Genomic DNA, 14,688 nt, shown 5'->3' on the forward strand with positions numbered 1-14,688 from the left:
AGTGGTGATCCTAACTGACATAAAACAGGGAATTTTTACTAGGATTAAATGTCAGGAATTGTGAAAAACTTTAAATGTATTAGCCAAAGTGTATGTAAACTGTAGTACAAAACTTATTTTTGTATTTACCAAATAAGTCATTTTCGACAATCATTTAAAAAAAATAATACAAAAACGCCATTTATTACCCTATAGGCTCTCGAACGAACCATGGCAGAGTTAGTGCCTGCTGTCCTGGGATTGGCTCCGGCTCCCTGGGTTGGTCCCAGCCCTCTCTGGGTGAGTTTAGTAACATCCCCTGGTGGCCACGGACAGGGGGCGGGCCCTCTCTCTGGCAGTCAGCCCCGCCTCCCTGGTTTGTCCCATCCCTCTGTGGCTGTCTCCCCCCTCTTTTCCTGGTGAAGAGAGCAGGGTGGATGTAGTGGCGCTGCATGGGTGTTGAGGTGTACCCCCCTCTCCGGGGGACACCCCCACCCTCTCTGGGGCGTCCCCATCCCTCTCTGGCCCTCTGAAGGGAGCTAGCTGGATGTACTGGTGCCCCCTGGTGGCAGTGGGTGGTGAGGTAGGCACCCCTCTACGGGGGTCTGGCCCCCCTCTCTGGGAGTCCAGGTCGAGGAGGCTTCGAAACAGCATCGTCGTCGTTCGCCGTCCCCCCGTCCCTCCTCCTCCTTCCTTCTTTCACTGTAAGGTCTACCTGTTGTATTCGACGCATGCGATTTGATCTTATTTTCGTGGCCAGATTTAGGGGCAGATTTGTTTTGCCTCTTGCTCTCTGCACTCACGCATGTGCATCCGAATTTTACGTCATCTAGATTCTAAAAAGCTTCTGAAAGCGACGTGGCTCCTCTTCGCTACGTCGCTGCCTCATCTATTTATTCTCACAGATATTCGTTTGGACGCGTTGATATAGTAACATAGCTCGGGTAAGAAACTACATTTGAAAGAATTATTCTAGTTTAGTGGCCAAACTGTTATAATGGTATATACCTACGTCTTCTTTCATTGTGGCGCCTGACTACAGTAGTTGGCTGGATGTGTTTTGCTGGTAAATAACCAAACAATCTTGAGGCGTTCAGTGCAACGTTGAAAGTAGAAAGCAATGTCTGTCTTGATTGCTCAACCTAGTGTTTCGTTGTGAAATCTTCTTAGTCTATGGTTGCCATCGACACCAGTTAACTACCTAATGTAGCTAACTAGCTAGTTAACGTTAGCTACAGTATCAGGTTTATTCGTGCACCCACACAGAAAATGGACCAAAAACTCAGCTAACACATTATAAGCCAGGCCTAAATGTTTAAGAATTTATGGACAGACCCGTAACTGAACACTTTATTATACATAGGAAATTGTGAGGGATGAAGAGACGTGTAGCTAGTGACACTTTGATGGACCAAGCTAACTAACCCTTGTCTGTCGGACTTGTTCGCTCCCCAGACGAACCATCATGGACCAGGTTATGCAGTTCGTTGAGCCCAGTCGGCAGTTCGTCAAGGACTCCATAAGGCTCGTTAAGAGGTGCACCAAACCAGACAGGAAAGGTTTGGTTATCAGTCACCCAGCTTTTCCTTTATATGTCAGTGGTTTACTTATACACTTGAATAAGTAAACCACTGACATCCTGTTTTAGGATCTTATCTTCTGTCAGTTCACTGTCTGCTGAGTGAAGTTACTCTCAAAAGCATAAAATCATTGCACAGGTGATTGTCAAAATGGTTACTTGGGTAGCAAGTTAACTGACTGCAATGTTGCATAGCTGAGCAACTACAGAGCCGATGGATAGCACTGATGATGAATCACCGATTGAATCTTCAGTGTTGACTTTATATGACCACAATCACAGCTTCAGATATAATCTCTTTTAGCATGACATTTGGTGAATGGAGCAGAGGCCTGTTTCTATTTTCAAACCATTGATGTAAAACACAACAACACATTGATCAAGAAGACTGTTGTGAAGCTCTGTCTGGTTTTTCTGCTGTTGTCTGTGAAAGATTCTAATTGCGCAAATTAAAAGTACGTATCTCAGAGCATCGTAGCACCATTAGGTGTAAAAACTTTACTTACCCAGTTGCGGCCCACTTCTTGGAGGCAGGCCACTCGATTTCGTCTCTGCGTTATATTGGCATCGAACATGTCACCCTCCCTAGGAGAGGGGGTGACCTTGATAATTTATTGTTAAAACGAGAGGCTGTCTGGATCTTTAATTTAAAGACCCGTGCGCCCTTCGGTCTCAACGTAGACTTTGATCTGAAGCCATTCTTGTGATTATTGTGACTTTGCCATTGTAATTGTGTGTAAACTTGTATAGTCAAATTAATCTATGATCGTATGCTATCCATTTGTTTGTATGCTGTTCTTTGTATGACATTTTAATATTTGATTATTAACCAATGATATTAGGCCATTCCTGGCCATGATTACAGACACCTGTGTCTTTTGACACTATATAAACGAGTCATCCCGCAGTGTTTGTGATTATACCCTGATGAAGACAGCTTGGCTGTCGAAACGTTGGTTTTACATTTTTGCATCTGAGCTTCAAGAGTGTGCGGCTCTTTTATTTTAAAGATTCTAATTGTACCATCTCTTCTGATCATTTCTAGAATTCCAGAAGATCGCCATGGCAACAGCGATTGGGTTTGCCATCATGGGCTTCATTGGGTTCTTTGTCAAGCTCATCCACATCCCCATCAACAACATCATTGTGTAAGTAGGACCACACCTTCAACATAGGACTGGACTGCATGACACACACCAGGAGACAGACAGTAGTCAGTACTTTATTATGTACATTATTGGGAGAAAACACCATTTAAGTCCATTTGGCTTTGTAGGTTATTGTTGAAATTGGGTGATTTAGCTGAGGTGCACTAGTGTTACCAATCTACAAGCATCCAAAATGTGTAATGTAATCAAGGTATGATGTGCATAGATGCATGTAGTAAGGCCTTGAATGACAGGTCTGCATTAATATCCAACATACTGCTGTTTTCCAGCACTTGGATTTGATTGAATGCATTACACATGCTCTATTTCAAATCAGAAGGAATAGTGGGGGACTGTAGACTTTTGGGTGAGAAACTTAGTTAGCCTCTGTGGCCCTGTTCATCTGTTGTTCTTCTCTCTCAGGGGCGGCTGAACCTCTGGAGGTGTGATACAACGACAGAACTACAATACCCAGTGACCTGAGACAGTGGGGAAACATGGAATAGTGGTGGGGGGGATGAAGGGATGTGATTTTTGTTTTTACATTGTGTGCATTGTTTATTTGGCTGTGTTAATAAATTGAAGAAAAAGCTGCGCGTGACGATGATTTATGTATGAGCTGTATATTGTGTGTACATCACAGGAGGCTGCTGAGGGGAGGATGGCTCATAATGTCTGGAATGGACTGGTATTAAACACATGGAAACAATGTTTCATGTGTTTGATACCATTACTATGAGTCCATCCTCCCCGATTTAAGGTGCTGGGTTCCAAACTGTAGACTTGCACCCTACAATCCACCATTGAGAGTATGTGCTGGCAGAGGGTGGAGCACCCTGGTCAATTATGTAATTTCTTATCACTGCAGATGCCCATTCACCAGAGCAATGGCTGGTCTGTAGTCACGGTTACAGGCTTCCTCTGGTTTTCCTGGCTGACTGGCTCATAGGTGTTGAACGTGCTCACCAGCCTCCCGAACTGCAGAACCTGGTTGTCTATAATCTGTGGCCAGAGAGTGTTCACACACACAAAGACTAGCATTGTGTTTGACCGCTGCATAAGAGAACTGGGAACTGGTATGCCTCAAAGCCAACCCTCTGGACAGGAGAGACTTCCACCATAGAGCTAGCTGCATTAAGTTGCAGATTTTCAGGTTCTCTTCATGTGTCCATTGGTATTAATACAATCATATTCTTCACTACATAAGTGTAGACTTCATTCATTACAATGGAAAGATGACGGGGGGAGGACTATAGCTAGGGTGATATCGGTCTTGGAGGTTACTGAAGACGTCATTAGATGAGGTGGTCCTGAGACTAGGTCGACAGGGACCTCGTTTGGCAAAATCAGGTATTGCCAGATGTTGTTTCTCCTTCCATCAGAACTCAATGAATGTACAACTTATTGTCATGTCGTCTATTTAATATGAAGCATATGTTTAGCATCTTTGTGCACCTCAAGGGTTGATATAGAAATGGGTTATACATGGACTGCCTGGATTATGCCATTGTGTAACATTGTCTTGTGATTTCAATAACCACACCTCACATTCCGTTGGGGACAAAGTTATTCTACCTCATAACCCCATTCTACTGGCAGACAGGCTGAAACCGCATCCGATTCTACATCAACACTAACATCTCAGAATGACTTTGTTTGAAAAGTCGACTGGGACAGAACAAAACATGTAGAATATTAAATTAGGTTATTGAATGTGTATATAAAAAAAATAGTCCACCATAATCACGTTTCCTGGATGGTACTAAACAACGGGAACAAATCAAATGTCAGGCAGCTGAATGCACCTCAGCCTGACAAACACCATCCTGCTTCAAAAAACAGAACATCCATGGTGTCACACTGTGTTTGTGTGCATGTTGTAAACATCCACGATGTCACACTGTTTGTGTGCATGTTGTAAACATCCACGATGTCACACTGTTTGTGTGCATGTTGTAAACATCCACGATGTTACACTGTTTGTGTGCATGTTGTAAACATCCACGATGTCACACTGTTTGTGTGCATGTTGTAAACATCCACGATGTTACACTGTTTGTGTGTGGTTGTTGTAAACATCCATGGTGTTACACTGTTTGTGTGCATGGTGTAAACATCCATGGTGTTACACTGTGTTTGTGTGCATGGTGTAAACATCCATGGTGTTACACTGTGTTTGTGTGCATGGTGTAAACATCCACGATGTCACACTGTTTGTGTGTGGTTGTTGTAAACATCCATGGTGTTACACTGTGTTTGTGTGCATGGTGTAAACATCCATGGTGTTACACTGTGTTTGTGTGCATGGTGTAAACATCCATGATGTCACACTGTTTGTGTGTGGTTGTTGTAAACATCCATGGTGTTACACTGTGTTTGTGTGCATGGTGTAAACATCCATGGTGTTACACTGTGTTTGTGTGCATGGTGTAAACATCCATGGTGTTACACTGTGTTTGTGTGCATGTTGTAAACATCCATGGTGTTACACTGTTTGTGTGTGGTTGTTGTAAACATCCATGGTGTTACACTGTGTTTGTGTACATGGTGTAAACATCCATGGTGTTACACTGTGTTTGTGTGCATGTTGTAAACATCCATGGTGTTACACTGTTTGTGTGCATGTTGTAAACATCCATGATGTCACACTGTTTGTGTGCATGGTGTAAACATCCATGGTGTTACACTGTGTTTGTGTGGTTGGTGTAAACATCCATGGTGTTACACTGTGTTTGTGTGCATGGTGTAAACATCCATGATGTCACACTGTTTGTGTGCATGTTGTAAACATCCATGGTGTTACACTGTGTTTGTGTGCATGGTGTAAACATCCACGATGTTACACTGGCAATGAATGAGGAGTGAAAACAGTCCTGAAAAGAATGAAAGGAAGTAATTGGCCATAGAGGACATTGAGGCAGAGGCATACCATATGTTGTGTGAATGATGCGAGTCCTCCAAACCGTTCCCCTGCAGAACCTATGCTGAAGACACTAGTTGTAGTTAATTTAACCACTAGGGGCAGTACTGCGCTGTGGAAAGAGGAACAGTGGATTGTTGGTGGAAGATTTTTTTTAGATTCACAGGCACGCACGTACACAGCCCATCAAACATGTAATGGGCAGCCCTATCAATGCCTAGCACTACATGACCAAAAGTATGTGGACACCTCTTTGTTGAACATCTCATTCCCAAATCATGGGTATTCATATGGAGCCCCCCCTTTGCTGCTATAACAGCCTTCACTAGATAGCTTTCTCCTAGATGTTGGAACATTGCTTCCATTCAGCCACAAGAGCATTTGTTAGTTCAGGCACTGACATTGGGCGATTCATCCCAAAGGTGTTCGATGGGGTTGAGGTCAGGGCTCTGTGCAGGCCAGTCAAGTTCTTCCACACTGAACTCGACAAACCATCTGTATGGACCTCGCTTTGTGCATCGGGGCATTGTCATGCTGAAACAGGAAAGAATGTTATTGTATGCTGTAGCATTAAGATTTCCCTTCACTTGAACTAAGGAGCCTAAACCGATTTTTAAAAAACAGCCCCAGACCATTATTCCTCCTCCACCAAACTTTACAGTTAACACTATGCATTTGGTCAGGTAGCGTTCTCCTTGCATCCGCCAAACCCAGATTCGTCGTCAGACAGCCAGATGGTGAAGCGTGAATAATCACTCCAGAGAATGCATTTATACTGTTCTAGAGTCCAATGACGGCAAGCTTTACATCACTCCAGCCGACGCTTGGCATTGAGCTGCTCGGCCATCGAAACCCATGAAGCTCCCAACGAACAGTTATTGTGCTGACTTTGCTTCCAGAGGCAGTTTGGAACTCCCTAGTGAATGTTACAGAAGATGTTTACGCTCTTCAGCACTCGGCGGTCCCATTCTGTGAGCAGTCACTTCGGCTGAGCCGTTGTTGCTCCTAGATGTTTCCACTTCACAATAACAGCACTTAGTTGACCGGGGAAGATCTAGCAGGGCAGAACCATGACAAACTGACTTGTTGGAAAGGTGGTATCCTATGAAGGTGCCACATTGAAAGTCACTGAGCTCTTCTGTCATGCCATTCTAATGTTTGGCTATGGAGATTTCATGGCTGTGTGCTTGATTTTGTACACTTGTCAGCAACGGGTTTGTCTGAAATAGCCAAATCCAGTCATTTGAAGGGGTGTCCACATACTTTTGTATATATATATAGTGTAGGTTGGGGCTAATTAAGCTCGCTCAAGTCACGGCTCCACGCCTGATAAGATTTCAAACAGAAGGGAGGAGAGAGCAAGAGACACTTCCATTTCAGCCCAAATGCCATTCCGCTAGAGCCGCCCCCAAAGACTATTTGGAGTCATCACCCCCCCGCCTCTCTCCTCCTCACCTCTCTCCAGAGTAATTTGTAGTGTAAATATGGGTATTTAAAGCGGTCACCTTCTCTGGTCTCAGGGCTGAAAAGGCAATTACAGCCAGCAAACAGCTTCATTGTTATCAGTGGAGGTGCGGCGCTCATTCCGGTCCCTGGAGCAACACTGGCTGCCATCGATCGTTATCAGGGCTGAGGAGAGGATTACTAATGAAGCTATCCTCAGGCTCCGTAGGCTGTTTGTGTGGGTAATTGAGGATGGTAACTGTCTCTGTGTGTGTGCGTGTGTGTGTGTGTGTGTGCGTGTGCGTGTGCGTGTGTGTGTGTTTGTGGTTCTTCACATCAGGTATCTTTCTGTTCATTTCCTCTCCCAGCATGACTCTCTGTATAGCTCAGATCTAAAAGGACATAAAACTGTACAACAGCAGTTTCCCTCCCTTCCTCTCATCTTGACACAGCACGGCTGGAGCATACTTTGAGGATACTTCACCTCCCTCTTATTTTTCCTCTTTCTTCAGACCTTGAGCAGGAGATGGAATGAGAGAGAGAGCGAGACTATGCCAAGGTCAGACAGTGAGATAGTTCAGCAGCATCTGATTTAGTCCAGGAGAAAATAGAAAGAAATGCTCCCTCCCTCTTTTCCTGCAGAGAATAAACCCAGACAGTCATTAGTACATACTGCAGCTTTAGATACAATACAAATAGGTATTCATTCACCCACGTGTGTGTGTGTGTGTGTGTGTGTGTGTGTGTGTGTGTGTGTGTGTGTGTGTGTGTGTGTGTGTGTGTGTGTGTGTGTGTGTGTGTGTGTGTAAGAGAGAGACAGAAAAAGTACATAATAACATATCCATTTCTCTTGAATATAAAAAGACAGCAAGGAGACAGAGAAAGCAGAGAGGTCAGAGAAGGAGAATTAGAGAAATGTCCTGCTTGACTTCAGCAGTTAGGAGGACATGTTTATACCTTTCTGAACAGGTCTGACATGTCTAGACGGATGAAGAACTACACTGTTCTATTATTATTAGTCTGATACTTACACTTACACCTCTCTCTTGCTAGGTGTGTGTACATGCGTATCTGGAGGCGAAGAAACACACACCTGTTTAGGTGAGGTGCTGGCTAGCGGAACAGAGCACTTGAAAAAGAGAGCCGCACACTCTAGCAGCTCAGATGCAACAATTTAATAACCAACGTTTCGACAGACAAGCTGTTTTCATCAGGGTGACTTTAGTCAGGTTGCCCAAAAAGTTACATATTTTAGCTTTAACCAATCCAAACACACACTGGCTCTGACGCTCGTTGGATGTGGCAGGGCTTGCAAACCATTACAGACTACAAAGGGAAGCACAGCCGAGAGCTGCCCAGTGACACGAGCCTACTAGACGAGCTAAACTACTATGCTCGCTTCAAGGCAAATAACACTGAAACATGCATGAGAGCACCAGCTGTTCCGGATGACTGTGTGATCACGCTCTCCGCAGTTGATTTGAGTAAAACCTTTAAACAGGTCAACATTCTCAAGGCCGCAGTGCCAGACGGATTACGAGGATATGTACTGCAAGCATGCGCTGACCCACTGGCAAGTGTCTTCACTGACATTTTGAACCTGTCCGAGTCTGAAATCCCAACATGATTTAAGCAGACTACCATAGTGTTCTTGGGCACACACTAATACTAAGGTACCACTACAGCTCAGCATTCAACACCATCGTGCCCTCCAAGCTCATCAATAAGATAAGGACCCTGGGACTAAACACCTCCCTCTGCAACTGGATCCTGGACTTCCTGATGGGCCGCCCCCTGGTGGTAAGTGTAGGTAACAACACATCCTCCACGCTGATCCTCAACACAGGGGCCCCTCAGGGGTGCATGCTCAGTCCCCTCCTGTACCCCCTGTCCACTCATGACTGCACGGCCAGGCATGACTCTTAAACCATCATTAAGTTTGCCGATGCACCGAGCACGCCCACATTCTCATCGACAGGGCTGTAGTGGAGCAGGTTGAGAGCTTCAAGTTCCTTGGCGTCCACATCACCAACAAACTAATATGGTCCAAGCACACCAAGACAGTCACGAGGAGGGCACAACAAAACCTATTCCCCCTCAGGAGACTGGAGACTGATTTGGCATGGTTCTTCAGATCCTCAAAAGGTTCTACAGCTGCACCATCAAGAGCATGGTTGCATCACTGCATGGTATGGCAACTGCTCGGCCGCCAACCGGCCCAGTACATCACTGGGGCCAAGCTTCCAGCCATCCAGGACCTCTATACCAGGCGGTGTCAGAGGAAGGCCCTAAAAATTGTCAAAGACTCCAGCCACCCTAGTCATAGACTGTTCTCTCTGCTACCGCACGGCAAGCGGTCCTGGAGCACCAAGTGTAGGTCTAAGAGGCTTCTAAACAGCTTCTACCCCCAAGCCATAAGACTCCTGAACATCTAATCAAATGCCTACCTATATTTGCATTACACCGCTGCCACTCTGTTATTACCTATGCATAGTCACTATAATAATTCTACCTACATGTACATATTACCTCAATTCCTTTGACTAACCGGTGCCCCCGCACATTGACTCTGTACCGGTACCCTCTGTTTATAGTCTCGCTATTGTTATTTTACTGCTGCTCTTTAACTACTTGTTACTTTTATTTTGGATTCTTATTTTTTGAACTGCGTTGTTGTTTAGGGGCTTGTAAGCAAGCATTTAACTGTAAGGTATTTTATTCGGCACGTGACTAATAAACTTTTATTTTATTTGACACCTCAGAAAGAACATTTACAGCTTCAACTAATCCTCCAAACACATTAGCAACCTGCATTAGCTCCTTCTGATCTCTTACTGAGCCTCACACACACAACTCCCTCTCCAGATCCTGTCTTCCTCTTTCCAAAACTCAGGAGAGAGATCGACTGTGTGATGTCATTAATTACAACACAAGTAAGATTGTTTTCTAGTATTCACCTTTCACACACAAACTGAAATGCTCGATGACATCACATGGCTCAGCCACATACACTACTGTACCTTATTGGACATTCATTCGCTATAAAACCTCAGCTCCTACATTGCCCTCCATTAACTGAATGTGATCTTTTTGGAGGGGTTGAAGCTTTGCTCAACAGAGCCATTAAAGTTAACGGGGGTCAGAATCTACTCTTTTTAAGCTTCTACCCAGTGGCCATTTTGGTGCTCATGCCATGTTTTGAATGCCAAATGGCTACCCAGACTAATATAGGATAATATCCATATATGCAGTATGCACAATAAGTATGTTTAACATTATAGAATAGGGTTCAAATGAGCTAACTTGCACAGTAAACTCCAGACATGGATCTACAGTGGTTGAAACGTTGCCACACGACAGATCTGTATGCCTTGTAGTGCAGTCCTCTCTGTGCAGGACTTTAAACTGAGCCAAAGCCCTGACAGTCTCTTTAGGCCGGACAGACGCTAACAGCACAGGTCTCTCTTTATAATACAGCATATATGATTCATTAGAATAAGTCTTTAAACAGTGATAGCCATTTATAAACACGCACACGCACTTTAAAATCATATGAACTTGTCACGTTCTGACTTTTATTTTTTGTCTTTATTTAGTATGGTCAGGGTGTGAGTTGGGGTGGGCAGTCTGTTTGTTTTTCTATGTTTGTTTTTGTGTTCAGCCTAGTATGGTTCTCAATCAGAGGCAGGTGTTGTTAGTTCTCTGATTGAGAATCATACTTAGGTAGCCTGGGTTTCACTGTTGGTTTGTGGGTGTTTGTTTCCGTGTGAGTGTTTGTCGCCACACGGTACTGTTTCGGTTTTCGTCACATGGTTTGTTTTGTATTTCAGTGTTCAGTTCGTTTTTAATAAATCGTCATGACCACTTACCACGCTGCATCTTCGTTCGATCCTTACTCCTCTTCAGACGAAGAGGAAATCTGCCGTTATAGAACTCCTAATCTGTCCACTAGTTTCTCTAAAATACTGTTGCCAGGTTACTCAGTCAAACACACATTTACGGAGACATTTGCATATCCGCACACACAAAGGCTGAGGGTCCAATACTTTTCTTATCTTCATCCATCCGATCCCAGGGGAAATATTCTACTGCCTTCTTTTTTAATTGTGTGATGAATTATTCATTTTATTATGCCTTGTTAATCTGAAGGAGCCTCTCACGCATAATCCCACCCTTATTATCAATCAGGTGCCAAGGTAACAGGTGGGAAAGCATGCACAAACACGCTCACGGATGGACACACACACACAGGTAACAAAATAAAGGAATCACTTGAGTAAATGAGGAATACAAAGAATATTGAAAGTGTGTGCTTACACACAGGTGTGGTTCCTAAATTAAGTAATTAACATCCTATGATGCTTAGGGTCATGTATAAAAATGCCCAGCTGCCCATTATTTTGGCTACCATGACTAGAAGAAAAGGTCTTAGTGACATTGAAAATGGGGTTTCAAATGAGCATAGGGGGTTTAAAGGGTGTGTGTGTCTCAGTCACCAGATCTCAACCCAACTGAACACTTATGGGAGATTCTGGAGCGGTATCCGAGACAGCGTTTTCCACCACCATTAACAAGACACCAAATTACGGAATTTCTTGTGGAAGAAGGGTGTCACATCCCTCCAATAGAGTTCCAGAATGTTATAGAATCATGCCACGGTGCAGTGAAGCTGTTCCGGCAGCTCGTGGTGTTCCAACACCCTATTAAGACACTATGTTGGTGTTTCCTTTATTTTAGCAGTTACCTGTATATTCACTGGCAAGGAGCCAAGAAGCAAGCTAGCATGCACACACACACACACACACACACACACACACACACACACAATGAATGCTCCTGCCTGGATTCCCCTTGACACTGAGTTATACGACCAACCTTAACAGATTGTTGAGGCCCCCCCCACCCCCTGTACTGGTGGTACTGTGGTCTGAGCTAACTCATTAACAACACAGCTGGTCACTGGGCCTAGGACAGGGACAAACCACAGGGGGACGGGGTGATTTTGTGAACAAAGCGGAGGGAAAAAGGAGTTTGTTTGTGTGTACTCACCCAGGTTCCATTTGAGTCCAGTGGTGTGTGTTCTGCACGGTCCTCCTATAGCTATTAGACTGCACCATCTCCCACCCTGTGCTGGATTCACTCCCAACCTGTCTCCTGCCCTAAATCACACACACACACACACACACACACACACACACACACACACACACACACACACACACACACACACACACACACACACACACACACACACACACACACACACACACATCAGAAGCAACAACATAAAAAACTACAAACCAGGTAGGTGTCTCTTTAATGTTTTTGATTTTGTTTTGTTTGATTTTGGATTGACACACAGGGACAGACACACAGGGACAGACACACAGGGACAGACACACAGGGACAGACACACAGGGACAGACACACAGGTACAAGACACACAGGTACAGACACACAGGGACAGACACACAGGGACAGACACACAGGGACAGACACACAGGGACAGACACACAGGGACAAGACACACAGGGACAGACACACAGGGACAGACACACAGGGACAGACACACAGGGACAGACACACAGGGACAGACACACAGGGACAGACACACAGGGACAGACACATAGGGACAGACACATAGGGACAGACACACAGGGACAGACACACAGGGACAGACACACAGGGACAGACACACAGGGACAGACACACAGGGACAGACACATAGGGACACACAGGGACAGACACACACAGGGACAGACACACACAGACACACAGGGACACACAGGGACAGACACACAGACACTCACAGACACTAACACATTTATCTCTCCCAGAACCTCTCACCCATAATGTTCAATTAAAAACATCACAGTTAAACCTGATGATTACAATTAGCACTTCACTGACAGAACACACACACACACACACAATAGGGAGGAGGGATGACGCATGAATACACACCACACACACACACGAGAAGTCAGAACAGAATGAGCTTCCAGAATAACTCTGGATCTAATACTGTGCTGGCTGGTTAGAAGCCAATTACCACCTACTGTACATGATAACACTATGAAAATAAATCAAATCTTCTATATTCCTGTGAAATTTGAGGTGTGTATATATATATATATATACACACAGAGGCTTGCAAAACTTTTCACCCCCCTTGGCATTTTTCCTATTTTGTTGCCTTTCAACCTGGAATTAAAATAGATTTTTGGGGGGTTTGTATCATTTAATTTACAGAAATGCCTAACACTTTGAAGATACAAAATCTTTTTTATTGTGAAACACACAAATAAGAATAAAATACTGAAAACTTGAGCGTGCATAACTATTCACCCCCCCCAAAGTCAATACTTTGTAGAGCCACCTTCTGCAGCAATTACAGCTGCAAGTCTCTTGGGGTATGTCTCTAAGCTTGGAACAGCTAGCCACTGGGATTTTTTTTGCCATTCTTCAAGGCAAAACTGATCCAGCTCCTTCAAGTTAGATGGGTTCCTCTGGTGTACAGACATATTTTAGTCATACCACAGATTCTCAATTGGATTGAGGTCTGGGCTTTGACTAGGTCATTCCAAGACGTTTAAATGTTTCCCTTTAAACCACTCGAGTGTTGCTTTAGCAGTATTACTTAGGGTCATTGTCCTGCTGGAAGGTGAAGCTCCATCCCAGTCTCAAATCTCTGGAAGACTGAAACAGGTTTCCCTCAAGGATTTCTCTGTATTTAGAGCCATCCATCATTCCTTCAATTCTGACCAGTTTCCCAGTTCCTGCCGATGGAAAACATGACGTTCTCGGGGTGATGAGAGGTGTTTTCCTTGATTGCCAAAAAGCTACATTTGAGTCTCATCTGATCAGAGTACCTTTTTCCATATGTTTGGGGTGTCTCCCACATGCCTTTTGGCGAACACCAAATGTATTTGCTTATTTTTTTATTTAAGCAATGGATTTTTTTCTGGCCTCTCTTCTGTAAAGCCCAGCTCTGTGGAGTGTACAGTTTAAAGTGGTCCTATGGACAGATACTCAAATCTCCACTGTGGAGCATTGCAACTCCTTCAGGGTTATCCTTGGTCTCTTAGTTCCCTGTTTGATTAATGCCCTCCTTGTCTGGTCCGTGAGTTTTGGTGGGCGGCCCTCTCTTGACAGGTTTGTTGTGGTGCCATATTCTTTACATTTTTTAATAATGGATTTAATGGTGCTCCGTGGGATGTTCAAAGTTTCTGATATTTGTTTATAACCCAACCCTGATCTGTACTTCTCCACAACTTTGTCCCTGACCTGTTTGGAGAGCTCCTTGGTCTTCATGGTGCCGGTTGATCGGGTAGTGCCCCTTGCTGTGTGGTGCTGCAGACTCTGGGAACTTTCAGAACAGGTGTATATATACTGAGATCATGTGACAGATCATGTGACACTTAGATTGCACACAGGTGGACTTTATTTAACTAATTGCGTGACTCCTGAAGGTAATTGGTTGCACAAGATCTTATTTAGGGACTTCATAGCAAAGGGGGTGAACACATATGCACGCACCACTTTTCAGTTTGACATTTTTTGAAACAAGTCATTTTTTTCATTTCACTTCACCAATTTGGACTATTTTGTGTATGTCC

The 14,688-nt window shown here is 44.2% G+C and overlaps 1 protein-coding gene across 3 annotated transcripts; it reads left to right on the plus strand.

The window, feature by feature from the left end:
* The first annotated feature begins 429 nt into the window (after positions 1-429).
* Positions 430-3,300, plus strand: LOC118369722 (protein transport protein Sec61 subunit gamma). Of its 3 annotated transcripts, none has more exons than XM_035754382.2 (4): positions 430-1,045; positions 1,435-1,538; positions 2,604-2,706; positions 3,130-3,300. In XM_035754382.2, exons 2-4 carry the CDS (start codon positions 1,445-1,447, stop codon positions 3,137-3,139), a joined length of 207 nt encoding a protein of 68 aa, XP_035610275.1. In that variant the 5' UTR covers positions 430-1,045; positions 1,435-1,444; the 3' UTR covers positions 3,140-3,300. The 3 variants fall into 3 exon arrangements, with proteins under 3 accessions (XP_035610275.1, XP_035610266.1, XP_035610255.1); XM_035754373.2 differs by having other exon boundaries at positions 430-683; XM_035754362.2 differs by having other exon boundaries at positions 447-923.
* Positions 3,301-14,688: the final 11,388 nt, after the last annotated feature.

This window comes from Oncorhynchus keta, chromosome 4 (genome assembly GCF_023373465.1).
Source record: "Oncorhynchus keta strain PuntledgeMale-10-30-2019 chromosome 4, Oket_V2, whole genome shotgun sequence".
Taxonomy (NCBI): Eukaryota; Metazoa; Chordata; class Actinopteri; order Salmoniformes; family Salmonidae; genus Oncorhynchus; species Oncorhynchus keta.

Bases quoted from the DNA above. Each gene is read 5' to 3' on its own strand.
- LOC118369722 (XM_035754382.2), top strand. From the start codon at position 1,445: ATGGACCAGGTTATGCAGTTCGTTGAGCCCAGTCGGCAGTTCGTCAAG. The intron at 1,539-2,603 runs GTTTGGTTATCA...GATCATTTCTAG, and splicing joins CACCAAACCAGACAGGAAAG to AATTCCAGAAGATCGCCATG.